The sequence below is a fragment of the Pleurodeles waltl genome, chromosome 11, assembly GCF_031143425.1.
Source record: "Pleurodeles waltl isolate 20211129_DDA chromosome 11, aPleWal1.hap1.20221129, whole genome shotgun sequence".
Lineage (NCBI taxonomy): Eukaryota > Metazoa > Chordata > Amphibia > Caudata > Salamandridae > Pleurodeles > Pleurodeles waltl.
In genome coordinates, this window is record NC_090450.1 from 80,842,730 (window position 1) to 80,855,770 (window position 13,041).

The following is a 13,041-nucleotide window of genomic DNA, read 5'->3' on the forward strand; positions in this document are numbered from 1 at the left end:
TGGAATGGGTACCACGATTTCCTCCCAGTGGGAATTATGGATAGGTTGATAGAAGATTGTATAATCGGGACGGGCTATATCAGGTTCTACGATCTTCTCGATAAAACCAGAATGCCACAAGAATCCCTGGACTGGTGGACAGAAGCGCCCTTTCCAAACACATACATTGAGAGCCCTCCTGACCGCGTAAAACTAACCCGGAGGGAGAAAAGACAAGAAAAAGTAAAGTATCAGGAGTCCAGGAAGGGGCCAGAGTCCGGAAAACTAGTAGCAGGAACTGGCGAAGCAACCGTTTCCTTTAGAGATAGTCAGCGGCAAGACCCTACTCTTTGTCACGCCTGGAACTTGGCTAAAACAGAATCCACAAACAAGGTGGGTCCTTATTTTTTAATACAGAAGAACCTCCTGTATAGAATTACCACGTCTACCAAGGGGGAGAAGAAACAGTTGGTGGTTCCCGAACCCTATCGAAATCAGGTCCTGTTCTTAGCTCATAACCAGCCGGGGGGGTCATTATGGTCGTGAAAAAACTGAGGAGTATCTCTTGTGACGCTTCTATTGGCCAGGAGTCTATGCCCACATCAGAATGTATTGTCTACAATGTCCTGGGTGTCAGTTAACGGGACCAGGAACCCCCGAGAGCTCCATTACATCCCCTACCTATTATTGAGATCCCTTTTAGTCGCATAGGGATGGATTTGGTAGGACCCCTTCTTCCCTCATCCAGAGGTCATACCTACATTCTGGTATTAGTAGATTACACTACGAGATACCCTGAAGCAATACCCGTATCTAGCATGACTACGAAAACAGTGGCTCAAGCGATGATAACTTTTTTCTCTAGAATAGGATTTCCCCAGGAAATCCTCACCGATCAGGGCACCCCTTTTATGTCAAGCCTCATGAAACAGATTTGCAAGCTGTTAGGGATCACTCAGATAAAAACCGCGGTATATCACCCCCAAACAGACGGTTTAGTGGAACGCTATAACTGTACCATAAAAACCCTACTGACGAAGATAGTAGACGACTCCGGAAAGGACTGGGATCAGAAGCTACCTCTGGTCCTGTATGCCATCCGGACTCATGCACTATCCTCCACGGGTTACAGCCCTTTTGAATTAGTTTTCGGAAGGCAACCACGTAGTCTCCTTGATATGGCAGCAGAAACATGGGAAGAGGAAGAAGAGGAGGGGAAACCCTTACTAGAGTATGTCCATAAACTAAAATCACATTTACAAACCATCTGGGAAGATGTGCGAAGTCATCTAGAGAAAGCACAGACAAACCAAAAGAAGTATTACGATCAAGGGACTAAACTGCGATCTTTCCAGCCTAATGACCAGGTTCTCATAATGCGACCAACCTCTGAAAATAAACTTTTAGCTAGATGGCAAGGACCTTATAGAGTGATAAAAGCCGTTTCCCCGTCACCTACCTCATCGAGTTACATCCACATCCAAAACGAACCCAAATATACCATGTAAATTTGTTAAAGAAATGGGAACAACCAGACGATGTCAGTAGCAACGCAGCTGACGGGTTTTTTGTCACTCCATCCATGGGTCTGAGGTTGGACCTCTATCCCACTAGTAGCAACAACTCAGTAAATGATCCATGTTTGAATAGTTCTCTGCCCGAAATTAAAAAAACACAGCTGTCATCTCTATTACGACAACACTCCCAATTTTTTTCTGAGACGCCAGGGAGAACCAACTTAATCCACCACCAAATTAAAACACCCGAGGGCCAGACTAATCGACTCCGCCCCTATCGCATTCCCGAAGCTTGGAAAAACATCATCGAGGAAGAAATAAAAAAAATGCTAGCCCTAAAAGTAATCGAACCCTCTGTGAGCCCCTGGTGCTCCCCAGTGGTTCTCGTTCCAAAACCCGATGGTTCTGTTCGATTCTGCATCGATTTCCGGAAATTAAACGCCATATCACTCTTTGATACATATCCTATTCCCCGGGTAGATGACGTCTTAGAGAAGTTAGGACGAGCCAAATACTTATTCACCCTCGATCTAACAAAAGGGTACTGGCAGATCCCACTCGCACCGGGGGATAAAGAGAAGACAGCTTTTGTGACCCCATCAGGCCTTTATCATTTTACTGTCCTGCCTTTTGGTCTCCACGGGGCCCCAGCTACCTTTCAACGCTTAATGGACCGACTACTACAACCATTTCATACCTTTGCAGCAGCATATTTGGATGATATTGTAATCTTTAGTGACACATGGTCCGATCATTTATGCCATCTCAACGAGGTTTTCACTGCCTTGGCAGATGCCGGGCTAACGGCCAACCCAAAAAAGTGCACCCTGGGAAATACTCAAATCTCTTATCTGGGTTACATAATAGGGAACGGGACTCTACGACCACAGAAGAGTAAAATCGAAGCCATATCTCAAGTTCCGATACCCAAGACCAAGAAAGACCTACGCTCCTTTTTAGGCTTCATGGGCTATTACCGCAGGGTTATACCCCAATACTCCACGATTGCCGCCCCACTCACTGATCTCCTGAAAAAACAACAGCCCTCCACTTTAACCCGGTTAACTGGTTCTCAACTCCGCAGCTTCGAGCACTTAAAGCAATCCCTGACAACTGAACCAGTTCTTATGTGTGTCCAGATTTCTCTATGCCCTTCCATTTATACAACAACGCTTCTAATGTTGGCTTGGGTGCGGTCCTCGCCCAACCTGACAAGGAAGGTCAAGAGTATCCCATTGTCTTTATCAGCAGGAAGCTTCTTGCCAGGGAGTGCCATTACCCCGCTATTGAAAAAGAGTGTCTGGCTATTAAATGGGCTGTGGAGAACCTTCAGTATTACCTGCTAGGCAGACCGTTCGTTCTCTATACCGATCACGCCCCTCTCACTTGGTTGGCCTCCCATAAAGACTCCAATTCCAGAGTACTGCGATGGTTTCTTGAACTCCAGCCTTTTACTTTTCAGGTCCCCCACATTTCCGGTACTCAACAGGGTCCTGCCGATTATCTGTCACGATTCCCCACCTCTCCGGTCCTCTACCAGTCCTGTTCATGGGAGGGGGAGTGTAGACGGGTCGCCTCGACCGCGTCCAGAGAGTCTCCCAGCTGGCGCCGTTCGCGCATCTCTATTGACTCGCTTCAGCGTACCCATGGTAACATGGGAACGCCACCAGACGCTGTGGGCCCGGACTTCCGGGACCCACAAAGAAAAGAGACAACGGACTACAAGGGGGAGGAGTTGCAGGCGGCATCGACGGAGACGGAGGAGACGAAGACGCCGAACACCACGGAAGGAGAGAAGACGCCGACCATGGAGAAGGAGTTTCGCACCCCTGAAACAGCTTCGGAGACCTGCGAGGCAGTTCCTCTTCGAAGCGGAGTCCTTACCGGCTGCCAATCCCGCCACGACCCTGGAGGGTCGTGGCTAAGTCAGGTACGGTCCTTCCTAGGACGAAGTGCTTACAAACGAACTAACAGTGCACAAGAAAGGGAAGCCGGGGAAAAGAGGGAGGGGTCAGAGGGGACCCTGGTCAAAAGGGAACAGCCGGGCACGATTGGGGAGCACTCTGGGAACAGCTCTGAATGGTAGGAAGAAGAGCGTGCCGTAAAGGTACCTAATACCCACAACCCCGACTGGGCACTTCCTTTTCTACCCCTTCACCACTAATTCTCGAGCACTTTCCCTCCCTGCATGCCACCCCCTTGACAAACCCGCAAAGTACTCCACAGCCGACTTACCTGTGGTCTCCTCTGTGTCTTTGTTTTTCCCAGGATCCGAGGGAGACCAGATAATCCAACGTCCACCAAAACTACAAAAAGAGAATAAAATACCCGACAACTAGAAGACAGGAAGACTCAGCAAAACCTACAGACAAGAACAATTCCTCTACACCCTTATGCACTACACTATATTTAAAATAAAGATAAATTACTCACCGTACTGAAGCCTTCGACTCCTCTGTACCACCAGTAGCCTATCACAATTAATTTAGTACGTCCTAAAAAATTTTGGGCCCTCATTGCAACCCGCTGTTTTGGAGTTTGTACCGCCAACAGGCTGGCGGTACAAACTTGGACATTACGACTGCGGCGGAAGCGCCGTGGTCGCACCGCTGGGACTGGCGATTTCCTGCCACTTTTGTCCCAGCGGTTGTAATTCCCCAGGGCAGCGCTGCCCAAGGGATTACGAGTCCCCCTCCCGCCAGCCTTTTCATGGCGGTAAAAGGCTGGCGGAAAGGGGAGTCGGGAGGGCCCCTGGGGGCCCCTGCACTGCCCCATGGAGCTTTTCACTGTCTACATAACAGACAGTGAAAAGTGCGACGGGTGCAACTGCACCCTTCGCACAGCCGCAACACCGCCGGCTCCCGTGTTGCGGCTGAGATCCCTGCTGGGCTGGTGGGCGGAAACCAGGTTTCCGCCCGTCGGCCCAGTGGGGATCTCAAAATAGACCCCGCGGGAGTTCAGCCACATTGGCGGCCGTCCAGCGGTTTCAACTTGCCGGGCGGCGGTTGCCACCCGTCAAAGTTGAAATGAGGGCCTATATTCTCTAAAAATAAACTTATCTAGAAACAGAGGGCCTGATTTAGATCTCGGTGGAGGTAATACTGCGACGGAAATCCCATCTGCCGTATTACGATCTCCATTGGATATAATTGGATCATAATACAACAGACAGGATATCCATCCCGTTTGTGATGGGCTATTCCCCTCCACCGAGATCTAACTCAGGCCCAGAGTTATGGTTTTATCTCAAACGTATAAAACCACTGAAGTTTGCACGTTATAGTTATTGAAGAACAAAACACTCACCATGACTAGCAATGCTCACCATGTTGATTTTCTGATAAATATTTTTGTGCTTCTGTACCATGGTGAGTTGGTATTTTGAGCATGGGAGATGCTGCGAGTTATGGCTTGTGCTATGTACATTGATAACCTTAACTGGGTAACTGCAGTAGTTATATATATATTCACTGAAAAAAACAAAGGTGATAGGATTAGAGGGACTTTATAGTTAGGTTCTGAATATACATTCACAAAACCATAGAAATTCAGTTGTTATAGTTAGAATTATTTGAGGCAACAATTACTCGTGCCCTAACGTAACTATAACTCACGTCCTCATCATGCACAGTTTTCTCATCAATAATTTTATTGCAAATATTGCAGTGATAATATCAATGATGTCATAGAAGATGTCGTGAATGATGAAATATGTGGGGTAATTAGCTGTGCCATGGAGAGGGCACAAGTTATAGTTACCCTCGGGCACAAATTATGTCTGCTTTCTATTTCTTTCTGTATTTCTATGGTTTCGTGTGTATAAATTCAGAACCCAACTATAACGTCTCAGTGACTTTTGTTTTTTTTCAGTGAATTTTGTAAGGTTTTCTAAATGCTAATTCCTAACTATAACATCCCTGCATCCTTTTCGTTTTCGGTGAATTTCTAGGTTTTTTTTAATGCAGAAGGGGGATTGGTGCAAGGCCTGGCCGGTGGCCAGGCCCTGCATCCAATCCCCCAAGTGCTGCCAAACCACACCGTACATTTCCTTTGGCTTTGCGCAATGGCGAGTAGACCACTAAACCCCTGCATGCATCCAGTCCCATGTTGTACGGGGCCTTCGGCCATGCGTGGTGAGGCGGTTGGCTTCAGGACTTTGTCTGTAGCCAAGCCCTGCAGACATCCCCCCTTGCACTGCCAACCCCATGCAGCGCACAACGTGTGTATGTTTTTTCCCATTCGCCTCTGAATCCACTGATCCATCACAGATTTACACTGGGGGTCATGCTGAGCCCTGCGGTGGAGCCGCAGTTTGGCCCAAAACAAATTAGGAGCAATTTTATGCTCATGAGGGGTCCCTCAGGGGATAGGGGTATCCTGACCCTTTAACTCAATTTTAACCTTTATTTTCCCTCCCTTCAACAGGCCAATAAACAAAATGGTGGCCACTACTTTTCTTTCAGGTTGCAGCCAGCCAATCAGGGCCTTGCCTTGGCAAAGCAGACAGTGCACATTCTGAGAGTGCTGAGCAGGGGGGGCACTGCGCTGCCCATGCAATGGGCATAGACAGTGCAGGGGCCCCCCTGTGGCCCTCCTCACTGGCTTTCCTCCAGCCTTTTCATGGCTTGCCACAGTGGCTGACCACAGCTCAGACCACAATTAGCCCATAAGGAACCATGTTCCTAGCAGGGACGGTGGTCCCCTGGAGGTCTGACAGCCAGATTCGTAATTTGACAGTCAGACCGCCTGGAGTGAGGCGGTCTGAGCGTCACCTTGAGGCTGGCGATCTCATGACCGCCAGCCTCGTATTGAGCCCCTGTAACTACACTATAATGTTCTACAAGTTTGAATGAACTCTCTAAACATTTTTTTTGATCTCCTTCATTTGACCACCTCTAAGTTAGGCCCAGTGTTTCATCTTACAATCTTCTTTGCCATGGTACCTAATAGGGCCACACCCTCAACCACTAAAACCACCTACAATACAGTAGTTGTGCCTTTGACATACCCCAATGTTGCTTTTGACTCTACTTTACCCTGTACCTCTCCTGGACCAGTACGTGATTGCTGACATTAGTGAACTACAGCATGACCTTTACTGAAAGTGTGTACTTGAATAAGGGATACATTTTTTCACATCAGCTTACATACCTCAACATTCTGAGCTAAGTAAAAAATGAAACACTTTCTTTTTACTAATAACTGTTACCTGGAGCTCATAGTTTAATCACCCCTAGCATGATCTGAGTGCTGGGACACTGGAATTTTGTGATTCTGCAGCTGCTGCTTTTTTACATAGTTATGGATTTGCAGTCTTAGACACCTAATCCATTATCTGCTAAACAATCTGCGGGTTATAACAAATAAAATGTTTTTTAGCTCAAACCGCCCAAAACGTACCCAGAAATGATGTGACATGTCAGCGTGCAGTGGTAGGACCTTTGCAGTGATTAACTGGTCATCCCTCAGTTGCTTATTTCTGCATTTGGTTATTAAACTTTTAATGATAAGGTAGATATTTGCTCAGACAATATTATCATGTGTAAAAATGTTCAAAATAATGAAGCAATACTATCAAAAAATGTGCCTCATTCTGCCACATAAGTCACATTTTATTGCAGCATAATTTAGTCAACCCTGCTGCATAATTTGGTGCTCCTCTGATGCATAATTTCACTGTCTCTGACTCTCTATTTTTCACTTTACAAGCTGACTCATTTAGTTCCATATTTATTTTAACCACCTCGCCCCAATACAGAGAGACTTATATTGGCTACCTATGGCAACAATACATAAATTAAAATTTGTCACCTCACGTACAGACTATCTTCCTGAAAAATCAGCCTTACCCCACCAACATTCTTAACATCTCCAGCACATAGCAGGATCAGAGGGAAAAGACTCCATGCAGCTTGAAGCTCCAAAATTTGAAACCAGACAAACTGAAGCAATTCTTCCCTGCCGTTACAATAAACCAGTGGAACTCTCTGCCCTCTGAACTAAGAATGGAATCCAATGTAAATTCTATGAAAGTACATAATTTCCATATTCTAAACTAATCTACCTACATGAATGCCCTGACAAAGCTTTACTAGCCTGATATAGAATTTGGCAGATGGACTATTGCATGTCAGGGCGCAGAGGACATTACATTCAACACTCTGATGAAAGTCTGTCTGCTAGAATTAGAGATGCTCGCTGGCCCAGAAGCAAACTCACATTGAAAGGAACTACTTTCATGGTGGTTCCCTTCAATGTACAAAATGTTTGGTGGATGGCTGCCATCACTGTGACAGCCACCCATTGAACTTTTACAAAGTTTTTGTTTTTCAGAAAAAAAAAACCAAAGGGGACCGTTGTAGGAAGCCATCTGTCGACAAGCCAACAGGGACTGAAAACGTAAGGTCTGCCATCCGTAAAAGAGGTGGGTGGACCATGGGTTTGGTAAAAAGTGTACTCCATCACTTTTGTGTCAGAGTACGTTGTCTGGCAAACTCTAAATTGGGGCCCAAATCTTTCTACTTTCAAGCTTAATTGCTGTGTTGCTAATAATTTCTGTAAATGTTTCTTTCTGTTCCTAGTAAAGCATTATAAACTCTAAAGGTTCGTAAGTACATCAGGAAACTCAAAATAAATAATTGAATTAATGTTGCTTTGGCCATCCTGTATCTCCCCTGTAATCAGGATTCACTCTACCTCTATTATTGAGTGCTATACTTTTCAAAGAACTAAAAACTTTCATTAATCCGTTGGTTGTTCCCCTGTTATGTTTCTGCCTGTGCTTGACAGTGCCCATCTAGCCTTTTAGAGCATGCTGAGACACCCATACTATGTTAATTTGGGTAGCATATCAGGCAGTGGTTTTTAACCTGTGGTCCGGGGACCCCTAGAGGTCTGCGAAGTCTCCTCGGGGGGGTTGTGACTGCTTAGAAAATTACAGAATAACAGATTAATAAAGTGAACCTAAATAAAGAAGCAAAATGTAAACCTGAAAATATTAAAACATTTTGTAAATTTGAAGGAATTTGAAATTGGATTCTAAAGGTTAAGCTCGTATCTTCAGATTGATTAATGGGAGCTGTGCATCAAACAGAATACATTATGTACAATGAAAGGCCTCAATTGAATTTTAAAAAGCTCTACTCTTCCCATTAAAATTACATTATTATTTTTTTTTATTTCTGTGTGAATCGAATAACATATTTCATCATTTTGCAGTTAAAATAATCGAAAATGCTTTGGCTGGGGTCCCCAGCTTCCAGTAATGACTCAGTAGGGGTCGTTGGATTCCAATAATTATTGGATGTGTGTCACTGAGTTCCAGTAATAATTAATTCCACAGAAGTTAAAAGGATTAGAACCACTGATATATGGAATCACAATTGCATGTTTGTGGCATACACTAATTAAGTATACAGGCATTGTTAATGACTCAACATCTGTTTAAATGTACGTGCAAACATTTTCATGAATTGCTGAATGTATTTTTTAATACAAACATACAATAAAGTAAATATATTTTCTATGTGTAATTAATGCAGGTGGTGGCTGGAATCATCTATAAATTAGAATATAAAATAAAAGAAACTGATTGTGATAAGAATGAAGTTCCAGATTTACATTCGGGTTGCAAGCCTCTTAATGTAAGTTTTTTCATGTCAGCAATGTAGATGTGTTCTCTTCATGTTATGTTCGTATCTTTAGTGCCAGCAATTCTGTTAACAATGCCCTGGTAAGATTCTAAATTGACACCAGATGTGCTTAATGTTTGTGCTTACCCTCAAAATCTCACTCAAAGTTCTTGAATACATTTGAAAGTAAATGCAGATATTTTTATATTTTTGTTTTTAGAAGCTGAAAGCAAACACAAGATTATTTCAATACCACCAACAAGAAAGTGGTGCTTTTGAATAACGGAAATCTTACTGAAACAAATTGTACTAAATACTCATCTCATCCACATTCCATTCTCTTCTTACAAGCCTATCACTACATAAATGTTCAGTGTGTATTTCTATTTCAAAGGACAAATGGAATCAATAATAATGAAAGTGAAAAGCAAGGCAGGTAGTTATCTAGCCATATGTTTGTGGTGCGTCTGGCCCTTATTGTTTTCAATGAACCCCTTTAATGGGTCCTCATTGGATTGTTGTTTGAGTACCTGTCTTCTGCTCTGCCTCTCCTCTTCCCAAACAAAATCCCAATGTTCTATTGTGGGAAGTCAAAATAAAACAACTTTTGTGACTTAAGCCTCATCCCACCTCTTGCCAACATCTCTGGAATTAAAGGACCTTAAAGGAAGCCTGGTGCCATAAAATGGCACATTTGTGATCATGACTTTAACTGTCTTTATCAATATTTGCAAATTGGTGAGATGTTGTAGGGTCAAAGGTTATGATACAGGGTTAAAGAGAGGTAGACTGAGGAAGAATGAAGGTGAACATTGATTCAAAGAATGGAACAATGAAACAGTTTCAGCAACAAAGGAAGTTGGAAAGAATACTACAATAAGTAGAGGAACAAGATGTACATAAGTGAATACAATAAAAAACAGAAAATGAGAGGTACCTAACCTTGTACTGTAACAAGCAGAAGAATGGGATGTACATAAGTGAATACAATAAGTAGAATAATGAAAGGTACATAAGTGAATACTATAACAAGTAGAAAAATAATATGTGCGTAAGTGAATATAACTAGTATAAGATTGAGATGTATATAAGTCAGTACTATAACAAGTAGAAGAATGAGAAGTACATACGTGAATACAATAATAAGTAGAAGAATGAGAGGCACATACACATGTAGTATAACAAACAGAAGAATTAGATGCACATAAGTCAATATTATAACAAGTAGAAGAAAAAGAGGTACTAGATAAATACTACAAGTAGAAAAATGAGATGTACCTAAGTGAATATAACAAGTAGAAGAATGAGATGTACATATGTCAATACTATGACAAGTAGAAGAGTGAGAGGTACATAAGTGTATATAATAACAAGCATAATGAGATTTAACTTATGTCAATAAGTAGAAGAATGAGAGGTACACAAGCATGTACTATAACAAGTAGAATGAGATGTACATATGTCAATGCTATAACAAGTCTAAGAATGAGAGATCCATAAGTGAATTCTATAACAACTAGAAGAATGATATTTACATAAGTGAGTACCATAACAAGTAGAATAAAATGTACATAAGCCAATACTATAAGATGTAGAAGAATAAGAGGTACATAAGTGAATACAATAACAAGTATAAGTATTTGAGGTGCATAGGCAGATAGTGTAACAAGTAGAATGAGATTACATAAGTCGATACTATAACAAGCAGAAGAATGAGAGTTACATAAGTGAATACAATAATAAGTAGAAGAATGATATGTACAGAAGTGAATACTATAACAAGTAGCAGACTGAGAGGCACACAAGTGTATACATTTGTGTATGTGTTTATTTGGGAGTTTTACAGAGAGCCATATGATACCTTGTGACCATTTTGTAGTGCTTGATTTTACAGAAAAGGATAAGGACACACATGTTGAGGTTAGCTCCAATCCAGATAGACTCAATGTATTGTCCTCTATCCAAAATTACTCAGTTATTCCTCTTGCCAGGGCCAGTTCACAGTTTTAAGGTCAGAGTAAACCTTTCCATTTTCAGGATCGTCATGAAAACCAGTGCGTTTGTGTGTTGTCCTCAGCACTGGGATTAGGGAAGGGCTTTGCATCCCAGAGACCAACCTTTGTGTTATCAGGTTGGAACAACTATTAGTGGATTTGGTGAAAGGTGGCTGTAATTCCAAGCTGGCCTGTAGTGTGGTTCCAGGTTGTTGGAGTACTAAGAGCCTTCACTCCAGTAGCTTTAGGCCTCAAGAAAAGCGCAATGTTTGGAATTTGATCCTTGACTTTACATCACCGTTGCTCTGATTGGTGTCACATAGTGGTAGTTCCACACTGCACGCTGAGGTACACCTAGAAGCCTGGTTCTGATGTGTAAGTAGCCTCATAGTAGTTGCTTACGGGCAGCCCCACCTGGTTCCCCATGCAATAGTCTAACGCCATGACTATGGGTAGACACCAAATGCCACTTTGCCTAGAAACCATAATTTCCACCCTAAATCGAATTACTAGTTTGTGAAAACTACTCCCGAACTGGGAGATTACCCTGTGATTTGCATCAGTTGAAAGCAGTCTCAAATTGCAAGTGCAAATTGTGCACCCATGAATTACCACATCCTCTTGTACTTTTAGGCTGTGTAATTTGAACTTGTGATTTGAAATTGCCGTTTAATCAGGGCCTAAATGGGTTAAGATGGTGTGGGCCAATTTCAACTGATGGCCAGTTTGAAGAAGACAGTAGATTTTCCAGAGCATGGGCAAGTTTACTTTAACAACCTCAACGAATTGCATTCAATTGGGGTGTAAAGTATGTAGACTGGTGTGACTATGGTCCCCGAAGTGTGTCTATGTTGAACTGATCTAAAAGCCAAAATTTAAATAAAACGTGATGCTTTACATCAACTATGTAGAAACAGGCATGTTGTAATCAAAGCAAAACAGGTTGGGTTTGATTCGCAAAAGCAAAGGTACACATTTGTGTAAGTTTACATTTTTCTCCTATTCACAAAGTTATTTTACGAGTATTATCCTTACACCGTTGGAGTCTCCATACTTGAGTCGAAGACTCCGTACATACAAAGATAGGAGAGACATATCCTTTTGTGTGTGGAATCTATGACCCGAGTGTGGAGACTCCGCAATCTTAAAGATACTACTGGTAAAATGCCTTCGTGAATAGGAAAAAAACTTAGAGTTACACAAGAGTGTAAGTTCACCTTGGTGTATCAGGCCCTTTATGTATTCATTGAGGGAGCTAAAACTGAAAAACGTCAGTAAAGCAGTTGCTGGATTTACATATAAATATCTGTATGGAAATAGAACTCTATAAAAATAAAACAAAACATCACCAACAGTACCATTTTCCATATTACTCACCTTTGCAATGCTAAATGTCTTCAACTTTTTTTAAAACTGAAGCACTATAAATATTTGTATGTAAAGAAATAGTAGGGGGAACATAACATACATAAAACCACACCATTGACATTGTAGCGTACCTTTTTACAGCGTTAAAGAAGTTACATTTGTTTCAGACTGAAAGAACTAGAAAAGTTTGCAGGTTTGGTGGCTGTCCTTGCCCATTTGTGGCATCGTAACCAGTTTCTTCAATACTTCTGTAATGTAGTGATTATGTTATGTATGCAGACATATGATTTTGTTTTCTTTTGCTTTCCTATATTTACAGAACAGTTCTGTGACTTTAGGGTAACATGTGAAAACACAAATGCATGTTCACAAGGAATGCTTGAGTAAAAGAGTAAAAGCACAAAATGTCAGAGTTATCAAAATTAGGAAAAGCATAGACTGAATAAACTATTAAAATGGAATAAAGAAGTAGAGAAAATATCATAATCGAGTACAAATAAACATTTACTGTGACTATCGGCATCACTGCTGACAGAAAATTGTGTGGTTCTG

The 13,041-nt window shown here is 42.3% G+C and overlaps 1 protein-coding gene across 1 annotated transcript in view; it reads left to right on the forward strand.

Annotated features, from left to right (window-relative positions):
• Positions 1-13,041, forward strand: part of LOC138265422 (uncharacterized) — a 236,571-nt gene that overhangs the window by 43,486 nt on the left and 180,044 nt on the right. The window contains exon 5 of the mRNA XM_069213119.1: positions 9,038-9,139. Coding sequence (XP_069069220.1) covers positions 9,038-9,139 — 102 coding nt within the window. The remainder of the gene's footprint in view (positions 1-9,037; positions 9,140-13,041) is intronic.